Below are 21,920 nucleotides of genomic sequence, written 5' to 3' on the forward strand. Positions count from 1 at the left end.
AGACTTCGGATCGGACATACCAACATAACACATCATCACTTACTGTTAGGTGAAGAACAGCCAGAATGCCATCATTGTTGCGAACCTTTGACAGTAATACATATTCTTTTGACATGTCCTTTATACGAACATCATCGCCGCACTTACTTCTCGGCATTTTATCGATATCACATCCCTTATCACCCTTCTCTCTTGCTGAGTGAGGAACCAGTTGTGCCACACATAAATGTCATCAAATTTTTAGAAACCACTAAGCCGATAAGTAGCCTGTAATAGCTTGAATCATTTAACAGTTTTAGAGCACCTATTTTATGACGTGCTAAACAGTATTTTTATTAATCCATCCATACCCATTAATTCACCTTGAGCTCACATTAGTCATTGATTTGGCGCTTTTTGGCCTTAGTTGCCCTCGCGCCACTAAACTTCCAACTACACACACACACCGCCATACTACGTAACGTACTTTGCGGTACTCAACCACGGTCTATCTGATTTAGCAAGAAAAACATTACATTTACTAGGCAAATTTACGAGTTCAATTAAAAAAATTGATTCATTTCAATTAAAAGTCGTCGAAAGTAATTTCACTAGGTGTGAAATTGAATTCCCGGGAGGTAATCGGCTACATTCCTATATTTTTCTGTTGAGACGTTTATTATTTACGTATTTTTTACAAAGGTGAAATGGCCCGTTACGTGACGCACCCGCAGGGCTGAATATACTGGAAATCAGGTTGAGATTCACACGGGAGAAATGTGACAGGAAGTCTTACCTCATATACAAGTTCAATACCCATGACCTGTTCGATATTAACAAATTACAAGGCACCCTAGAAACACTTCACCAATAAAATATGTCCAGGCTTTTCCCTCCTATCGGCCTCGGTGGCTCAGTCGGTAGCGTGTTCACCTTCTGATTCCGAGATCGCGGGTTCGAACCTGGCCCGAGGACGCCAGACACTTGGTGGCAGGGTGCAAGTTGCTTAGACACGCTGTCGTCCACGAGGTATGTTAAATACGGGGTGCCGTGTGATGGAAAGAAGGTGAAAGAACCCTCAGGTTCAACCCACAGACCGACCGCTGTGGCGTCGCTCATGCTCTCAGTTGTCTCGCGACGTGAACCCAACATTGTTAATGATTTTCTTTTTCCTTCCACTATTCTATCCCCTTTGTAACAAGTAGAAAAACCCTTTTCTTTAATTCAAGGTTAAACCCACCGACCAGGCCTGAGTTCAGCCTCGCGAGAGAAAACACCAAATGCCCGTGCAGTTTTTCCAGGCCAGTCCTCGCGAGAAAGTGCTGCGCGAAAGGAGAAATCAGGACATGCCAGTACAGGGGGAAAAGCCAGGCGACGTTTGAGCTCACTGAAGGCGGTGTCGCAAAGTTCGTTTCAATTGAAAGCGGTTCCCTACATGAGCAGTGTGTTGGACGTTGACGGAAGGGCGTTGAATTCGTACAGCCCGTAATGTGTAGTGAACGCGGTACGGTCTCTCGATGCCGGGTACATTTCCACTTGCCAGTAGCCTGACGCAAGGTCCGTTGTGCTGAAATGCGTTGCACCGGAGAGGAGCTCGAGCGTATGGTCTACATGTGGCAGAGGAAATGCATCCTTGCAGGTCGCCGCGTTGAGACGACTGTAGTCGACGCAAAATCTGTGGGTGCCATCTTTCTTTTGGACCAATCGGTGCTGCCCAAGGGCTACTAAAGGGTCGAATAACGCTCATGTCGAGTATCTCGTTTACTTTCTGCTGGATGACTTCCCGACAGTGCGGTGGTATGCGATGAGGATTCTGTTTTATGGGCGGTGTGTCGCCGGTTTGTATCTGGTGCGTCAGGATGGTGGTCCGTCCGATATCAGAGTTCCCTTGGGGAATTACGTCCTCGAAGCTGTATAAAAGTGCGTTGAGGCGTGAGCCGAGGGTTTCATTCACCGTGGTCGTGGTCTTGACGATGGCTAGACGAACACGGTTCCACGGTTTTCTAGCCTGCGACACTGCTACTTTGTGAGATGTGGTGAGCCGCTGCATACACAACAGGAGGGCCAGGGGGACTTTCGGCACCCGCGAACACATGCGAATTTTCAGCGACATGAGAAGGGACGTCTGCTTGTTCGTTGCAAGTAGAAGCGCTTTTGAGGTCGGTGAGTCGATTTTGGCACTTTCCATTATGCATCTTAACCACACAGCAAGAAAATCCCCTATGACCAGTTTTTCTGCCTGTAGCCTTCTTGTTGCTTCTACGGCCGGGTGCAAAGCCTCAACTATACTTCTTGAGGTGTCCCACTCTTCTGGCGTGAAACTCAAATTGCCATCGCCTGAAAACATATCGTCACTGAATTCACGCAGTTCCAGTAGTCTCTGAATCATCATCGATGTTGACATCCACCGCGTTGGGCAGTCAAGGAGTGGCTTTTTTAAATTCAATCTCCGTATTAACGACATCACTGTCTGCGTCCGCAGCTTCCTAGGTAACGTACGGCACTTGCCTATGATGCCCAAAATTTCTGGTTGCTTCAAGGCGTCGTGCACATCAAGCTGTAGCGTGTGGGCAGCACAACGCATGCCCTGTAGCAGTGGTTCAGACGTCTCATCACATAGTTGAACAGTGCCCTCAAACTCACTTAAAGCATTTTGCAGAGCTTCTGGGCTTTCCTCAGAATAGGTGCTGAAGTCCTCGTTAATGTCTTCGTGCGGTGACTGCGGTGCTTCGTGCGGTGAATGTGTAGTAGCTTCCCGAAGGAGCGTTACGGCTTTTACCACGTTTGCCCCATTGTCAGTCGTCACGCTGTAAACTTGTTCCGGGTCCACCTTGTACACCGCGAGTATTGTGAGACAGATCTCGCGAGCCGAATCCTCATCACCATCGTCAGCGCAATAAACGCTCGCATTTCGAATCCCCACAATTTGGTGGAGGTGCGTTCATCGATCCCTTCCTCTAGGCAGCCCTACTACAGCTTAGAGACGCACCCCGGAACTTCTTCCTGGAACTTAACCTGGAACTTCGAAGCCGACGAGTACTGTTCATGGCCACCAGTGCTCCAGCCGTCGCAGCTGGTAACGGTACTGTTCCGGCCACGCAGGCCACAACATCGGCATCTGCCGCTCCTGTCGTAAGGCAACGTGACCCTCCTTCCTTCAGCGGCCTCGACGGCCAAGACGTCGACGATTGGCTAGACGAATTCGGTCGCGTCTGCCGCCACAACAGGTGGGACGATGGGAGCAAACTTATTAATTTTGCTTTTTACCTTTGCGGTGTAGCGAAGACATGGTTCCTCAACCACGAGGGAGAATTCAGAGACTGGGGACAATTTGCAAGCCACTTCCGCGATCTTTTCGGCAGACCGGCATTTAGAAAGCTAGACGCTGAGGAGAAGCTTTCCTCCCAGATCCAGCAGAACGAAGAGTCCTACATGTCTTATATTGAAGACGTCCTGTCCCTTTGCAAACGTTGTAACCCGGATATGACTGATGCCGAGAAGATCCGTTGCATCCTCAGGGGCATTCGCGAGGACGCTTTCCAGCTGATTGTGAGCAAAGACCTCGCTACTGTAACAGATATCCTCGATTTCTGCAAGAAACTCCAGGATGCTAGAAATCTTCGACATCGGGAAACGTACGTTAGTTATGGGCCAACGAATGGTACATCGTCGCTCAGTGATCTCTGCCTTCTGATCCGTGAGATTGTCCGGGAAGAAGTTGCCAAAGCAGTAGCTACAACAAGCTACAGAACTTCGCAGGAGCCCGCATCCTTGGTGCAGTCTATCGTACACGAGGAAATTGCAAACGCCCTCGCGCAATCATCGCCGCCATCACCATCGTCAGCGCAATAAACGCTCGCATTTCGAATCCCCACAGTATATCTAGTACCTCCGATTTGAGGTGCTCTGCGGTGTGCCTTTGATAGAGCTCGCGCATGGCTGTGTTTGTATAGCCAGCTTGCCGTTCTCAATGTATTGCATGTTCACACCTAATATGGACCGGCCCAATCGTGTAGCGCAGTCCACTGTTAGCGCACTGTTAGCGCACTGTTAGCGCAGTCACTGTCTCAGCGTCTAATGAGATTAGACGCTGTTGCAGACGTTTCGACATCATTTGTCTGGTAGCCGTTGCTTCCGCCTTGACAAGCGCTCTAACCTTTTCAGCATTTATGCTTTCGCCCAGCCCTTTCAAGATGGGGTCGATGATTTTCCTCAATCCAGAGTCTTCCACTATAGCAAAGAGGCGACCATTTTTGGTAACCAGTTCTACACATCCTTCCAAAAATATGTCTTTTGTCATTTGCACAGCAATAACGGTGTCACGTAGCATACTCCTGATCCTCGGCTGCGCGTTCCTTTTTTCCGGGGTCTGATCCGACGGATGGCTTCCAGAATGCTTTGACGCCGACGGTTTTTCATTCAGCACGCTCTCATACTCCATCTTGTGATGTCTCCGAACGTGCCGTTCTAAATTGGCAGCATGGTCGCCAGTCAGCAAATATTTGCAGTTTCCTATCCTGCATGCTGATTGGTCTTCGTTGATGTTGTACTCAAAATATTTCCTTACTGGGTTGTCCTTGTGCCTCCCCATCGTTGTTCACAATACCTGAAAAGAATGTTGATCGTTATCACAATACTACTTTCGGAACTGCAGTAGCTTTCATTGCTATACGCCTCTCTCTGCCCTGACGGTGGCCGGGGCAAATAAGTGTTTAATATGCTTCACACACATTACTAAGCAAGAGTATCAGTGATAATATTGCAGAAATGTTTACGTCCTAATGAATAAAGTCGCGGTGCATGTACTTTCATGTCATCGCAATCAATCCATGTGGAGCGTCACACGAAAGCGATTCTGCAAATAGCTGCGTTGTCAAAACCACCTTAGATGTGCTCAGAGTAATCGCACACACCATTTACCTTGCTACCAGGTGACTGAAATACCTTATTCTTCTCCTGGTTCCGCTGCTTACTTTTCTCTGTCTCGGCACACTGCTTGGAATGAGCTAGTTTTGCGTCTCCCGTCGACGAAATACAGCGAACTGCGCGCCTGCGTTTACAGTGTTGCCACACGACGGGAAAGGCCAAGGCTGAAACTGTAAGTGCGCAGAAACGGACGAAAAGGAATAGAAGCAACATGGCTCACTTTTTTTGTCTAAAGAAGTAGCCTACTATACACTCTTAATTTTTTTCACTCCCCTACGGGTGTAAAAGGGGCGTATTTAAGAAAAGAACACCCATGTTACACTCTATAATTCTCTTTTGGAAGTTTTAAGGGTGTAACTGAGGTGTATCACACCCTTTCGCAAATGTTGCTGCATAAGGGTGTGGTATAGGTGTAACTTGTTCATTTCCTTGGTCTCCACTCAGAAGGTACATAACTGACAACGGAGCCCTGCAGCAGAGCTAGAAGCTAATAGCAGAGCTCAGACGTAATTGTGTCGTAGAAACACACATTCTATTTCTGTCTTGTTGAACAGCAATATATACATTTATTGGAAACATTGCACACATGAGAAAAGTGAAGTTATATTTACAAAAATGCATGGCGCGGGTTTACAGCACGTCTACCATCTGACATCCTGTGCAGATTTACCGGCGAAATGCTAACATTTTTTTTTAAATGCACGTTTGTTCTGTCCTCGATACAATGAACACATGAAAATGCTCATCATGTTCAACTGTGAAAAGCAAACAGACTAGCAAATGTACATCACAGTTGACAATATATATTCCTAAAATTTCAGCAAACATTGGCAAGTCATCATCCGGGAGGTCTTTCAGAATTACGCATTTGCACTTTTTGCAGCAGAACCCGAGGGATTCAAGTCGGTCAACTTGCGAACATCAAGGCATTCCTTGAGGCTGAAGGAGCTGAGACACACGCCATGTGGACAGGACAGGTCTCATTACCAAACTGGTTGTCAGCCTGGTCCTTTCCATTGCCTCAGCTTCCTCCGCCTCAAGAAATGCAGAAAAGAAAGGCAGCTCCTTGTTAGCGGTTAAAACTGAAAGTTTCTTTCTATTCTGTGCCGTGTACCGACGTGAACCATTATTTGAACCGGTTTAATGAATTTTTTTAACGGTTTAGTTCCGGTTCAGCTCCAAGATGGCGGTAGTCGTTTCGGTTCGGTTCAGTTCCGGTTCGGCTAAAAATAACGGTTAATACCGGTTTTCGGTTCAGGTTCGGGTTCGGTTCGACTCTCTGGCTTCGATGAGTGTCCACGACGCACAGCTGGGCAATGTAGCATAACGATGCCGCCTTCGTTGTATTCAAGGTTGCCAGCAGTGGAGTCACAATTCCGTTTTTGCCACGCTTTGCTTCTGGTAACATTGGACGTAGCGGCTTCCCGGGCGGCCTACAGGGCTTGAGTAGTATCCCGGAGGTGGTTGGGTTGAGTGGGACAAACGTGATGGAACGCATCGACAAGGGTGTCCACTGGTAGCACAGCTTCTCGTCCAAACAAGAGATAGTGCTGACTAAGAGTCTCAGTCGCATTGATGTTCATCAACGTAAGTGCTGAGCATACTTAGTAAGGTGCGGTTCAACCACTTCACCAGACCACCCGGTTGGTCCGTGATAGGCCATCCTCCTTGTTTTCGTGATACCGAGGATCTCACACATGTGCTTGAAGAACACTCTCGAACGTCTGCCCTTGGTCGGAATGGAGCGAGATGGGCAGGCCAAAGCAGGATAAATTTTCGATGAGGCAGGTGGCGATAGCTTCTGTGTGCTGTGAGGGGATCGGAAATGCTTCGACCCATCTGGTGAAGTAGTCCGAAACGACTAGTATATACCGGTGTCCGTGTTCTGTCAGCGGCAGTGGGCCAATAGTATCTCCTGCGACCCGTTGAAAGGAAGCGCTAGAAAACTGGGTGACCAGAGGAGCATGAGGTGTTACGGGTGGGGGTTTTCGTGAGCAGCATTTCCGACAAGATGTACACTAGTCGGAGACCCTGGATTTCATGCTGATCCAAAAAAATCTCCGTTTAAGCTTTTCCAAAGCCTTTTCCCTACCGAGGTGGCCTCTGAAGGGGCGGTCGTGTGCAGATTTGAGGATTTCGGCAACCAAAGTTTTTGGCTCTACAGGGACGGGATGACTGGTGGGACTCCTTCTTCCACACTAAACAGCTGTCGAGGATTTCCAAACAATGTTTGTGGCGCAGGTAGTGCATAAATTCGGCCTGAAGAGACGGGGCCGTGACGCTGTCCGACAGGGTACCAATGACCTCAGACAGAACTGGGTCATGCATCTGGTGCGCACATAAATCGGCATGGGACAGTGCCGTAGGCGGCGAATTCGCAGACAAGCCAGGCATTCGCGACAGGGCGTCGGCGTTACTGTGCTGTATTCCCGGTCGATAAATAACACGCAAATGAAACTCATTGAGTTGTTCGAGCCAGCGTGCAGCCTGGCCGTCTGGTTGCTTGAAGCGCGTACCTGAGTCATTGTATTGCACTGTGGTCGGTCCTGCAGACAAACTCCTTCCCGTGAAGATAATGACGGAATATGCGAATGAAATAGACAAATGAGAGCAGCTCTTTGCGTGTGAGTCTGTACTTCCTCTCGGGCTTGGTTAGGGCTAGACTTGCGTAAGCTATGTCTCGCTCGGTCTCGTTTTGCTCTTGTGAGAGGACAGTGCCGCTACCGCTGTCGCTTGCATCCGTGTCCAAAATGATGGGTAGGCTGATGGGGTGGGGGTGGGCAGGAGGGGCAGGTCTGGATAGCGAGGACTGGCGCGCTTGTGAGAAGGCGTTTAAGGTGGCCAAAAACAGCCTCACAGTCCGCGGTCCACGCAAAGGCGGTGCTCTTTTCGAGTTGACGATGCAGGGGAGAGGCGATAGTGGCGAAATCTCTGGTTGAACTGGCATCAACACGACGCTAAATCCAAGAACGATCGGAGTTCCTCCGCACTTCGCGGTGTTGGATAACGCTAACAACGGATTGAAGTTTTCTTTCTCTCCGTTTTATCGGTGGTGCGAGGCTCGCTATGCTTTGCACGCTTCGCACGTTATTCTATTAAAGTACGTTCTGCTAACAGGTTATGGGCCCAGCACTAGGCTCTTGGTTAGCTGTACAGGTCATCTCCAGGACGGTTTCAGTCAAGCTTCGGCAATGTTAACGTTTCTCCAGGTTGGATGGTAGTCAGGAATGGTGGAACCAAATAAGTTCACCGTAGCGAAGCTGGGGGATGACAATTATCAGGCGTGGAAGTTCAAGATGCGGATGCTTCTGATAAGGGAAGGTACCTGGAAGTATGTCGAAGAAGAGACGCCCACAACTCCTTCAGCGGAGTGGATATCGAATGATCAAAAGGGACAGAGTACAATCTCGCTCAGCATCGAGGACAATCAAATAATCCATATCTGCAAGGCGACGACAGCGAAAGAAATGTGGAAAGCGCTACAGGAGCTCCATGAGCGGATAAATATGAGCAACAAACTGTGCCTGTTGCGTAAGCCAGTCGCGGCTCAGTGACGGACAAGAGATGCAAGACTACATTAGGGAGACTTTGAGTCTTGTAGAGCGCTTACGAGGGATAGAGCAAGAGATCACCAATTTCCAAGTAGCTGCACTACCACTGAGCGGACTCCCTCAAGATTATGCGACCTTGATCACAGCGCTTGATGCACGTCCTGAAAGTGAGTTCACACTCGGGTATGTCAAGGGAAAACTCGTAGATGAATTCAGGAGAAGATCAGAAAACCCGCAATGCATGAGTCAGTGCTGAAGGCACAAACCCCGCAGTTCAAGGGTTTCAGCGAAGGAGAGAAAGCAGCTAGGGAGTGTTTCTTCTGCAAAAGACAAGGACATGTCAAGAAGGACTGCTACAGGTGGAAGGCAAGCAAGAGAGGAAGACAACGTATTTCGAAGGCCACAAGTGCAATCAACCAGGACAAAGAAACAGCTTTCGCCAGTGTTGCTGCTAATTTCCACGGTGGGTGGTGTATAGACTCTGGAGCCACGAGTCATATGACTAGCGACAGGAACTTTTTCACTAAATTTACGGAGCAGAAGTCAGACTCAGTGGTCGTGGCCAATGGTCAGCGTGTTGCATCAGAAGGCATTGGAAGCGGTTTTATCGAGTGTGCTGCAGTATCAACAACTCGCCGCATACAAGTACGCGACGTACTGTATGTTCCATCGCTTGAAGTGAATGTCCTCTCGGTCAGGAAACTTACAGATCGCGGCCACAGGGTGACATTCGACGGTGGCGTCTGCGCTGTCACAAACGGCGACATTCTTCTAGCGAAGGGTTCTTTAAGCAATGGTCTTTATCAGCTGGAATGCAAGGAAGACAGATGTGCTGCAACTCGAAGAGATCACGCCGAGAGCATTCATACATGGCACCGGAGGCTTGGTCACAGAGATTCAGAAGCGGTGAGAACGCTTGTCCGCGATGATCTTGCTGAAGGCATCCACATACGGGACTGCGACAAGCTGTTGAAGTGCTCAAGTTGTCTGAAAGGAAAGATGACGAGGAAACCCTTTCCACAAGTGAGCAAGAGACAATCTCGAGAGTTAGTGGACTAGGTACACAGCGATGTGTGTGGTCCAATGCAGACCGCCACAGTTGGCAAAAGGAGATACTTCATCTCATTTATTGACGACTATTCGAGGTATACGGTTATTTACTTGCTACAGTCAATGCTAGAAGTTCCGGACCGGCTAGAAGAGTACATAGCGTATGTGCAAAATATATTCGGAAAACGACCGATTTTACTTCGCAGTGATAATGGGACAGAGTACACGGGCAGCAAAACGCAAGCAATCCTCAGGAAGCATGGAATTCAATTCCAGTCTACCGTACCCTACAATCCAGAGCAAAACGGTGTCGCAGAGAGAAAAAATAGAACGCTTTGTGAAAGCGCTCGTAGTATGCTTTTTGAGGCGAAGCTTCCGGAGATGTACTGGGGGGAAGCTATTTCAACTGCGTGCTACTTACAGAATAGGCTACCTACAAGGGCTGCGACGAAGACACCTTTTGAACTCTGGACTGGACAGAAGCCCCATATCAGTCACTTGCGAATTTTCGGCAGCATAGCTTTTGTACATATTCCGAAGGAAAAGCGCAGGAAGTGGGACAGATGCGCGAAAGAAGGTATCTTCGTGGGGTACAGCGACAGACAGAAATGATGCAGGATTCTGCATCCTGACAACAGAGTGTCTATTAGCCGTTCTGTCGTAATCGACGAAAATTCCGTGGAACCGGATTTCTACGGGTGTCCAAACGTCATAGTAATGGACGCGCCAGTCCTTCACCGACCCGTTGGAGTGGAACAAGACACTGTGACTAACGGTGTGGAGGTTACAGTAGGAGAACAATCCGCACAGCGAGACGAGCAGACTGTAGTTCGGCGATCGAAAAGAACGAACAAAGGTGTACCGCCGGAGCGCTTCTCCTACGCCACTTTTGAAGCAGATCTCTCAGATCCGGAATGTTGGGAAGACATACAAATGATGCTAGAACATGAAAAAGAGAAGTGGCTAAAGGCAACAGACGAAGAAATGCGATCCTTATGCAGTACGGGAACCTGGGAGCTTGTCTCATTGCCAGAGGGGCGGAAAACGATAGGTTGCAAGTGGGTTTTTAAAAAGAAACGTGACAAAGACGGGAAAATTGAAAGTTACAAGGCGAGACTTGTTGCGAAGGGCTACTCTCAGAAATATGGTGTTGATTACGACGCCACATTTGCACCTGTTGCAAGGCAGGCCACTTTTAGAGCAGTACTAACAGTCGCAGCCGCACAGGGGATGAAAGTCAAGCTTTGTGATGTCAACACAGCCTTTCTGCATGGAAGCCTTGAAGAGGACATCTACATGTCACAACCAGAGGGCTACGTAAAAGATGGGGAAGGCCACCTGGTGTGCAGACTGAAGAAATCCATCTACGGACTCAAACAAGCCGCTAGAGCTTGGAACGAAAGGCTTAACGAAGTGGTACTTGAATATGGCTTGTGCAGAAGCAAAGCAGATCCTTGCCTCTACACGAAGTACACAGACAGTTGGTTGTATGTACTAGCATATGTGGACGACATAATCATTGCACATGAGAATGACGGTTGTATTCAAGAGCTACAAGAACTGTTGAATCACCACTTCGGAACGAAGGATCTTGGAGATGTTACACACTATCTTGGAATTGAAGTTGAGCGTGAAGCGGACGGGAGTTTCCTTCTCAGTCAACGCAACAAAATCGGCGGTCGATATGGCATGGAGGACGCAAGGGGCGCTGCCACTCCTATGGACGCAGGCTATCTCCAGTGTAGGGGAGACGAGGATTTGTTACCAACAAGTCATAAGTACAAAGAAGCAGTTGGGGCTCTACTGCATATATCGACGACAACACGGCCAGATATAGCGTTTGCGCTAGGCGTCCTGTGCAGACGAGTTAGCTGTCCACGTCAGAGAGACTGGAACGCACTAAAACGAGTACTACGTTACCTCAACCATACTAAGGACATGAAACTGAAATTACCAGTAACCGCAGTACTCAAGCTTTCATGGTACGTCGACGCTGATTGGGCAGGAGACCCTCAAGACCGGAAATCAACATCGGGGTTTTTGTTTAAGCTTGGTAAGAGCAGTGTGTCTTGGGGCAGCCGAAAGCAACTCTGTGTTGCATTATCGTCCACCGTAGCTGAATACGTTGCCGCAGCGAGTGCTTCTCAAGAACTGCTTTGGCTACGTCAGCTGTTACTGGGTTTGGGAGCGCCACAGGCTGAACCAATGGTTATTTACGAAGACAATCAAGGCTGCATCAGGCTCACCGTGGATGCAAGCTCCAACACTCGGACAAAGCACATAGACATTCGCTACCATTTTATTCGTGACTTGGTTAGTCAAAAGGTAATTCGATTCGAATACTGTGACACCAAGAATATGGCGGCGGACTGTTTCACGAAAGCTCTTTGCAAACAAAACTTCGAACGACTGAGAGCTCAAGTGGGAATTGTACGGAATCGTTGTTAACGAGTTGGGGTGTTGGATAACGCTAACAACGGATTGAAGTTTTTCTTTCTCTTCGTTTTATCTGTGGTGCGAGGCTCGCTATGCTTTGCACGCTTCGCACGTTATTCTATTGTTCTAGTACGTTCTGCTAACACGCGGTGAGGGTAATTTCACGACCTTCTCAGTCTTGGCTGGTTCAATATGAATGCCATCTGGGCCAACATTGTGCCCAAGATACAAGACTTTGTTTTTCAAAAAAAGCACTTCTGAAGTTTGACCCTGAGGTCCGCTGACCGCAGACGAGAGAGAACGGCGTTGAGGTGCCGCAGGTGTTCTTGAGGAGTCCTACTGAAAACGATGATGTCCAAATAACAGAGACAGAATCTGAGGTCCCCTGGAACGTGCTGCATGAGCCTTTAGAACGTGGAACGCGCATTACAAAGCACGAAAAGTAACACATTGAATCCGAAGAGACCGGCATGTGTCGTGAACGCGGCCTTGTGTCGGGATGCAGCATCCAGCTCCATTTGCCAATAGCCAGAAACGAGGTCCAACGTATTGAAGTGCCTGGCACCCTTCAAGAGTTCGACGGTATCGTCGACACGTGGAAGAGGGGGCGCGTCTGTACGAGTAAGTTCGTTGACGCGACGGTAAGCGACGCCATCCTTTTTCCGAACCAGTACGATTGGTGACTCCCAAGGGCTGTGAAAAGGCGGCGCGGGCAATACCCATGTCCAGCATATTGGCTATTTTCTCGTCAACCACTCGGCGTCCAGCGGGAGGCATGCGACGAGGCATGGGACGCATGCCTTGACGGACGCTGCTTGATCGGCGTGCCTTTACCCGTGTCAATATTGTGACGAATTAGGGAAGTTCCTATTAGGGATGGCAAGCACCTATTTGTCCCAACGACGACGGCGCGGGGTCAATGCCCCGGATACAAGGCGGGGGTTCCAGCGTTGTTCGTTTTGAAGGAGTACTCGAAGTTGTTACTCAAAAGGTGTAATCGGGCTAACGTTGTGCCGCGATACAATGCAACTGGGTCGGGAGACGGAATGTGATGCGCTGTCTGTTAGATGTTCTCCATCGACAATGCGTATACTCGCAGCAGCGAATTTCCGCTCCCGCACCCACCGACCTGTAGAGTACCTTGACACATATGCATAGGATTTATTGGACACCTACGACAAAGATCATGGTTCTTCGCCGCAAATAGGATAAAGCTTCGTACGAGACCAGTTTATTCTTGGCCTCGACTCTGCCACCAGAGACAAGGTCACATCTGCTATCCCTGCAACGATTGCCGATGCTTTTCAAGTAGCCGATGCTTTTCTAGTAGTGTTGGGAACACCCCTATCCATCTTGCGCCAAAGACCAGGTTGTGAAGATCCCTTCCTTGGAGCACAAATCGGTTCTGGGCTGGAGAATGGCTGCGCAACAGAGAGACAGGGATTCGGCAGCCGGAATCTTCACATCCAGGAAGCGCTGCGTATGTGGTTGCAGTGCAGTAGTGACCGCTGAGCAGACGTCCAGTGGCTGACGTGCGATTCACTGTGGTCCTGTTTGTGTTTCGGGCGAGCCCTGAGGGTGCGAGCGTCGAAGTCGACGATGCATAGGTGACTGACGAGGAAGTCTGCGATGAGGATTCAGTCACGCGGACAAACGGAAGCAGGTAGAACGGTACTGGTGGTTCCCGGGACAGATATATTGAGGTCATAAACTCCTGGGACGTCGGATGGTTACGATTGAGGTCGTAAGCAGGCTGGTGTAGAGTCGCTTGGGTCGGGGAACGCCTCGGCAGTTGCTGTTAGACATTGTAGTTGAGGATAGTCACACTGGATCCCGAGTCTAGCAGCATCCTAACTGGCTAACCTTCACCGGGCCTGTAATCATGATTGAGGGACATCCCAGGTTGCCAGTGGCCCGCTCTATAGGCGTTCCCAGCGAGGCCGAACAAGGAATGCCGATTAGCTTCCCGTTGCCGGTTATGTGGGAACCTTGACTGGGCTTGTCCTAGTGGACGCCGTTTACAAGACCTTGCGAGGTGACCCGGATTGCCGCAGCGGTAGCACACCGGGATGTTTGCAGGGCGTGCACTCTGTAGAGGTGGCAAGGGCATCCGCTTTCCTGTCCAATTCAGCTATCGCTGATGCAAATCCCGCCAGTGGATCTGTCGTGGGTGTGGCTTGTGACACGTTCGCCACTGTGTGCGATGCAGCGGAAGGAGATAGCGGAAATTGGCGAATCACTACAAGACTACTAGAAAAGCATCGGCTACTTGAAAAGCATCAGCAATCGTTGCAGGGATAGCAGAGGTGACCTCGTCTCTGGTGGCAGAGTCAAGGCCAAGAATAAACTGGTCTCGTACCAAGCTTTATCTTATTTGCGGCGAAGAACCATGATCTTTGTCGTAGGTGTCCAATAAATCATATGCATATGTATCAAGGTACTCTCCAAGTCAGTGGGTGCGGGAGCGGAAATTCGCTACTGCGATTATATGCATTGCAGATAGAGAACATCTAGCATACAGTGCATCACGAAGCTTCGCATATGATGCTTTCTCCGCTAGTGTGAGATGGTCATAAATCCGTTGAGCACGTCCTCGAAGGCGAGTCGGGAGGAGTAGTAGCTCGTCGGTCCAAGAACTACCTGGAACTCATGCGAAAACGTGCTTCTCCCAGGATTCCAAGTCCCCAGATCCAGAATATGTGTCGCGTAGAACAAATTGCTGAAGTACTGACGAGTTTTTAGCTGCCATGTCACTAAGACGAATCCCACCGTTGCTACCAAAATGTAGCAGGTCGAAAAACGTGTGGGTTTATTCTTCCTCCGAACGAGATGTCCAGCCCGTTTTCGAATCTAGCGCGAGCACTGAGTCACGAAACATACGTCGTGCCGTCCTTGCGACGTTCATCACGCCCATTCCGCAACGAGGGACGCTACAGTACTATATATAACGGTTAATTTCCCGTGCTTCTGAATATTACGCAACACTTGTCAGGAATCGCTAGAAGGGGTTGTAGTACTACTCGACTGGGTTCATCCAAACGTGATACTTATTCCCAAAATAGCTGACACGATAAACGTAGAAAATAGTCGCCAAATATCACTGAGTCCATACCGTCGAAGAACCTCACTTCCCATATTATGACCTACCGTGATGAAAACGACCTTGTATTTGTAAATCAATATGGGTTCGGCAAGAATCGTTCTCAATTTATTTCTTCAAAATACGGACCTCTTCCCTCCCGATTGGACACCTTGCGACAGCCGTCTCGCTTCCGATGCACGATGTGCGCAGAGTGTTGAAGGTAAAAGTTAACGGGTGGTCGTTTGAGTCCCGCATTAAACATGATGAGTGACGTGTGTTCTGCTTGGCGATAGTCACACAACAAGTCTCATGTTGGAGCCTAATGTTTCCTCGTTTCGTTCGCATTGGAAATGGGAGAGATTGCATAATGAGACGAAAATCGTCCTCTGGACGACTGCTGTTCAGATCTGAGTTTAATTGTATTTCCTTGTACATCAACCATTACTTCTTGGGTCATTCTTGGAAGTGGACTCAAGCCACTTGGACGGACATCGACAAACGCGGAACAGACATGTTGTTGAGTGATGTCCTATTTTGAAATACGGTCATTTTTGGTTATAGGCCCTGGATTTTTAAAGCTGAAACATCGTTGCACTTCAGTGACGTCTTCCTATGTACATCACTTACTGGTGGATGCTAACGCTGTCATTTTAATTTTTATTCCAGAAACTCCAAGTGCTCAGGTGTCTGCAGCTTCCGACTTGGGTATGTGAAAAACAGCAACGTAGCGAGGCAAATATTTCGGGAGGGGTTCTATGGGACATGTTTCGCATGAGTTCTTCAGTACATGTTTATAGGAGAAAAATAAAGGTAGGACCAGGAGGCGTCAGAAGCTCGCTCTTCGTTCACTTCCTAGTTATCACGAGACCTAGTACAGTCGTGTCTCTGATACTTCGACGAAAGCAACGATGCTGTGGTATTATCGCTAGCTTCAACACCTCATGCTAATTCTGATGATACGCGACTCAACAGGTCAAACTCAACTGCTCACGCGCGCTGCTCCTCTGTAGTGCTATTTTGTGTCCGAAGTAACTTGGAAATAACGCGTTCTTTCTTTTAAGTAACACCGTACATGCGAGTTACATTTCAGGCTGAAGAACTTCGTAACTTAACTCGTAACGAGTACTTTTTGACGAGTAACTTTTCTGTCTATAATCTTTGTGGGTTTGAGACCCTGTATTTTGAACGATGGGACTTCGCGGCTTACCAGTCGCGTCTTTCTATGGACACAGCTTTCTGGTAGATAATGACGCTCTGTCGTTTTAATTTGTATTTCAGGCTCGCCAAGCGCTCAGGCGTCGGAGGCAGCTACCGCCTCGGGTACGTGACAGACAGTAGCGTAGCAAGGCAAATATTCGGGAGGGGCTCTGTGGGAATGTTAGAAAGGACATGAGGATGTCACCCTTGGTGCATCGCAGGTGACCCGTGTCGTGATCCGTGCCTTTCCGTTGGCACCTTCGTCATCTACACTACTACACAGCACCCCCCTCCCCTTCCGTGGAAGATTCTTATGAGACGAATCGTTCAGGAGGGAGTTTGTTTGCGCTGCGAACGGCGTGGGGGTGTACGAGACGGGTCCGAGCCGTGCTGGGCACAATTAACTTGTACGTCTGTTACGGCTGACGCTGGTGGCTGCTGTGAGGCAGTGGCGTTGGATCTTTGTTGACGGACTGAAGTGTGGGGTGCCTTTTGGAAAGTCTCCGCCATGAAAAGGGGGGGGGGGTCTTTGACCTTCTTGATGTTGTCGAATCGCGCCTTAGACCTTTGTGCATATGCGACGGTACGCTTCCTCAAGTTGGCCATTTCCTGTACGACCTCGCCATCCAATGCCGGGAACCCAACTATGTCCAGAGTCTGGACCTCTCCTGGAGTCTGCTCCACGGGAGACGCATGAGGACACGTTCGTGCCCTCATGCGTCTCCCGTGGAGCAGTTCGGCAGGACAAAGCCCAGTGGCTGCATGAGGCGTGCTACGGCACACACCGAGAAACTGTTCGAGGTATGGATGAGCGTTGCCGTGCGAAACGATGATGGCTTGAATGTAATCCTTAAGAACTCGGTTGAACCGCTCAAGCTGTCCGTTAGCCTAGGGATGGTCGATAGACGAACGGCGATGTTCAATATCCCTCGACTGCAAAAACATTTTGAAAGTGCGGGCCTCAAATTCTGGCCCTTGGTCAGAAATGACCACCTCAGGGTGTCCTTCCCTAGCGAAGAGTCCCGTAAGGAAGTCGATGATGGAGTCCGATGTAACCGGACCCGGTAATGGGCATGATCTTGCCTCCGGAAAGGACATGTCCTAGAAATTGTACTTCGGTAGCATTGAATACGCATTTCTTCTTGTTTAAGCGTAAGCCAGTCTCCCCAAGATTTCGAAGTACTTGAACGAGGTGACGTTCGTGATCCTTCTTGCTGCGTCCGAAAACGAGGATATCGTCAAGATAATGGAGCACGCCTTCACAGGGCTTCAGGAGCATCTTCTGGAAAGCAGCTGAAGCACCTGCACCACAGCACCACAGCGGAAGCACCTGCTTCCACCGCCTAAATTTGCTTTCTTCTGTTGCCTGATGGCGGCGACCTTGCCGGAGTCAGAAGCGCAACTGTACAACATAGCAGACTCTCCTAGCACCTGCTCCACTTGCTTGGCGATAAGCAATGCAGAATTTAACGTGAGCTCTGGTTCAAGCAGAAGGCGGTCTCGAACTTCCTTTCTTGACGTTTTCTCGACTAGCTGGTCGTATATGAGTTGGGCAGTCAAGCTGCCGAAGTTGAAAGAAGCTGCGAGGTCTTTCAGCACAGCGACGTAATCTTCGATTCTCTCATCCGGAAACTGTGCGCGGGACCTGAACGTGAACCTTTCCGCCGTCCGATTGACGGCTGCGATGAACGTCTTCCGTAGTTTAGCAACAGCAGCAACGTAGGGGTCATGATACATCGCGAATCTGGGGCTGGCGAACTTTCCTCGTCCGTCAGGGTAGGAGCAGAACTGCTAGCTGAAAGAGTAGCCGTTTGCTGGACATCTCGTAAAAGGCGGAATTGCTTCTGGCCTTCCGCTCCCACGCAATTCAGAAGGATGGAAACCTTGCGCGCGCTGTCGAATGCACTTCCACCGCAGGCATGCAGGTACGTCTCAAAAAGTGTAAATCATTCTTTCAATGGCAGAGAGGGCTTGCCTGGCAGAGGATGGAATGGTGGTGGGGGATGGACGTTCAGTTTCAAAGTCGACTGCGCCAAATATGTTGCATTGCAAGTGACCCGTATCGTGATCCAGTCAGAACTCAACTTTATTCACGAACCCAATAAAACAATACACTACAGAACGACCCTCATTTCGCTTTCTGAAAAGCACTACGAAAGGTACGGTTGTGGATGGGGGTTGAACCTCCAAGCATTCCCTCTGGCTTTGCCAGGTGTAACAGATGCTTTGCTCCGATTGAGTTGCCATTCCATTCAATTCCACTGTGAACGTCCCAAGACTAGCGACAGTGTCTATTGACATCGGCACTCTTGAATATCAACCACCTAAAGAAGTGAAATTTACAGTTGAGAAAACGACGACAGACCACACACTAGTAAATTTGGCAGTTAATTTCAACCTGCAAAACCAAACCAGATGCATGGCTGCACAGCGAACGTCCCATGAACAGACATGACATCGCATCTTCACGGTACTAAGGGGTAACTGGGATTTCCGTGAATCGAGAGGGTAAATAAGAGGGGATTGCGGCTATTGATGAGCGCTTGATTATTGGGGAGTTTCCCCTCACTTCATTACACTTTAGGAAACCTGTGTCAACATAGGTTCTAATTAAGCAGCAATTTTATGAACTCGAGGCTACGGTGCACATTTTCTCGAAAGGGGCATTAGTTTACTACTTTATCTAGTGGCATGTCGGCAATGGTTTTGAAACCCCTCTCCAGCAATGTACGTGACCATAATTTTGGGACATGACACAGGAAGCCGGCTACGTACGATGGCACATAACCACGCAAGAAAGCAAACCTGACAGACTAGCACGAGGATATGTCACGAGGAAAAATAATCGAGGAAGGACAAGGAGGAGACAAATGACTTTTAACAGACAACACGCGGGGCACGAAGGAAAGTGCTCTGGTAAACTGAAATTTAAAAAGAAAAGCAACACGTGGCTCCGAAATGGAAACATGCATCAAGCGTTTTTCTGTTTATTGAATTTCGTTTCAAAATCAAAATTCACGCTGTATAAGCTCAGGGAGTGAAATTATTGGTCCGCGTGACAGAGGCAGGAGCTTAATATTAATAATTTGCCTTATGTTTTTCTGGCTTTCCTTCAGACCATTTTGAGGCATATGTCGGCACATTCTAAACCTGCGCTGCAAGCAATTCAAAATTATGGTCATCAAAGACTCACCCGCACCGTTGGTGATTGGTGTGATTAGGCAGGGCAGAGGCTGGTTCACCAGTGGGTTCCAGCCCGCTGCGGTGTCGAAGGGAAGGCACAGCACAGGTGAAGCAGCTGTCTCGTCTAGAAGACGGACGCGTATCGCGCTGCTGAGAGGAGATCGTCGTTCCGTACTTGGACGCCTTGTGACTCCCACGGGTTCCCGCAATGGACCGCTGACATTCTACCCCCAGCTATGCCGAGTAGAGCTAATGCAGCGCTCGCTCTCCGCGTGCATCGGCATACCTCTCTTCAAGCTGGCGCATTAGTTCATCGAATGAGCCTTGATGTGGTTTTCTACGGCGCAGTGGCATTACCACTTGAGACAAGTTGATTCCCCCATTGCTGTCACTGCCGTGCTAGCGCGACCGCTTCGCCAGTCCTAAGAGTTACATTTCAATCAGTAAAGCGACTTGGACGGACATAAAAAAAGAAGAAAAACATGAAACAGGCATATTGCTAAGCAATGTCGTGTTTTGAAACATGGTCATTTTCAAACCCCATGGTCTTTGTAGGATTGAGACCCCCGACTATGAAGGCTGGAACTTCGAGGCCTAGCAGTTGCCCCTTCACTCTTAAAAATGAACTTCACCACATAGCACGCTCCTAGCCCACCATCCCGAGACCACCATCCCGAATGACAACGTTCTCGCCCTAGATTTGTTGAAAACGGGAGGAGGAGCCTATTTTGTGCCGTGCATAATGGGCACAAAAAAGGCGTACGCCTCCCGTTTCCAACAAATCTAGGGTGAGAACGTTGTCATTCGGGGTGATGGTTGGCTAGGAGCGTGCTATGTGGTGAAGTTCATTTTTAAGAGTGTTCCTATGGACTTCGCTTTCTGGGAGATGCTGACGCTGTCTTTTTAATTTGCATTTCAGGAACGCCAAGTGCCGAGACGTCGGGGGCAGTTGTCGGCTCGGGTACGTGACGGACAGCAGCCTAGCAAGGAATATATTTCGGGAGGGGTTCTATGGGAATGTTATACATGACATGAGGATATCACCCTGATTTCGCTTTCTGAAAAGCGCTACCAAAGGCACGGTTGTGGATGAGGGTTGAATCCGAAAACATTTCCTCTGACTTTTCCAGCAGTAACGATACTGTGCTCGAACTGAGCTGCCATTCCATTCAATTCCACCGTGAACGTCCCAAGTGGTGCGACAGTGCCTACTGACATCGGCACTGTCGACTATACAGAGTGTCCAAGCCAAGTGTGAATATATATATATATATAGGGTGAGGTAAAAGGATTCTCAAACGGCCACGAAGTTTTACAGAAGTGGAAAAAAAAGTTCAAAAGAAAAAGACGCGGAAACAGATTTTAGGGAAGTTACAAACACTAGTTTATTACATAGGGAGACGTTAAAAAGTAGAATGGGCAAGGTGTCACTGTCGAAACGTCGACCCCTTGCCCATTTTACTTTTTAACGTCTCCCCATGTAATAAACCAGTGTGTGTAACTTCCCTAAAATCTATATATATATATATATATATATATATATATATGTATATATATATAGATGCTCATGGAACGATGCGACAGCACCAGAGGACACGTGTTTCGCCGTGTTTGCGGCTCGTCAGTCCTGTGTAGCTGCGCATCTTTCGGGATTGGCAAACCAGGGGTCACTCAGCGAGCGATATACACCTGGGAGGGTGACTGAGCACTCCTCAATGCCACAGTGCAAGCCAGTGAATTATAATGAGGGGAAAAAAGCCATTAAAGAAATAAATAAATGACGCTAGACGTGTTTGAAATTCAAACTTAGATTAAGATGGCTTCTATGGCTGCACGTAGAGAAACAAATACTCATGGAACGATGCGACAGCACCAGAGGACACGTGTTTCGCCGTGTTTGCGGCTCGTCAGCCCTGGGTAGCTCCGCATCGTTCGGGATTGGCAAACCAGGGGTCACTCAGCGAGCGACATACACCTGGGAGGGTGACTGAGCACTCCTCAATGCCACAGTGCAAGTCAGTGAATGATAAAGAGGGGGAAAACGCCATTAAAAAAATAAATAAATGACGCTAGACGTGTTTGAAATTCAAACTTACAGATTAAGATGGCTTCTATGGCTGCCCGTAGAGAAACGGATACTCCTGGAACGATGCGACAGCACCAGAGGACACGCCGAGTTCACGCGGGGCACGAAGGATCGTGCTCTGGTAAACTAAAATTTAAAAAGAAAAGCAACACGTGGCTCCGAAATCGAAACATGCATCAAGCGTTTTTTGTTTATTGAATTTCGTTTCAAAATCAAAATTCGGGCTGTATAAGCTGAGGGAGTGAAATTATTGGTCCGCGTGACAAAGGCAGGAGCTTAATATTAATAATTTGCCTTATGTTTATTCTGGCTTTCCTTCAGACCATTTTGAGGCATATGTCGGCACATTCTAAACCTGCGCTCCAAGCAATTCAAAATTCTGGCCATCAAAGACTCACCCCCACCATTGGTGATTGGTGTGATTAGGCAG

At 48.7% G+C, this 21,920-nt stretch overlaps 1 protein-coding gene across 1 annotated transcript in view; it reads left to right on the forward strand.

Annotated features, from left to right (window-relative positions):
- The window catches only part of LOC135392305 (uncharacterized), a 99,699-nt gene that overhangs the window by 45,210 nt on the left and 32,569 nt on the right, over positions 1-21,920 (forward strand). The window contains exons 4-6 of the mRNA XM_064623021.1: positions 15,691-15,729; positions 16,303-16,344; positions 20,324-20,365. Coding sequence (XP_064479091.1) covers positions 15,691-15,729; positions 16,303-16,344; positions 20,324-20,365 — 123 coding nt within the window. The remainder of the gene's footprint in view (positions 1-15,690; positions 15,730-16,302; positions 16,345-20,323; positions 20,366-21,920) is intronic.

Source organism: Ornithodoros turicata, chromosome 4 (assembly GCF_037126465.1).
Source record: "Ornithodoros turicata isolate Travis chromosome 4, ASM3712646v1, whole genome shotgun sequence".
NCBI classification, from domain to species: domain Eukaryota; kingdom Metazoa; phylum Arthropoda; class Arachnida; order Ixodida; family Argasidae; genus Ornithodoros; species Ornithodoros turicata.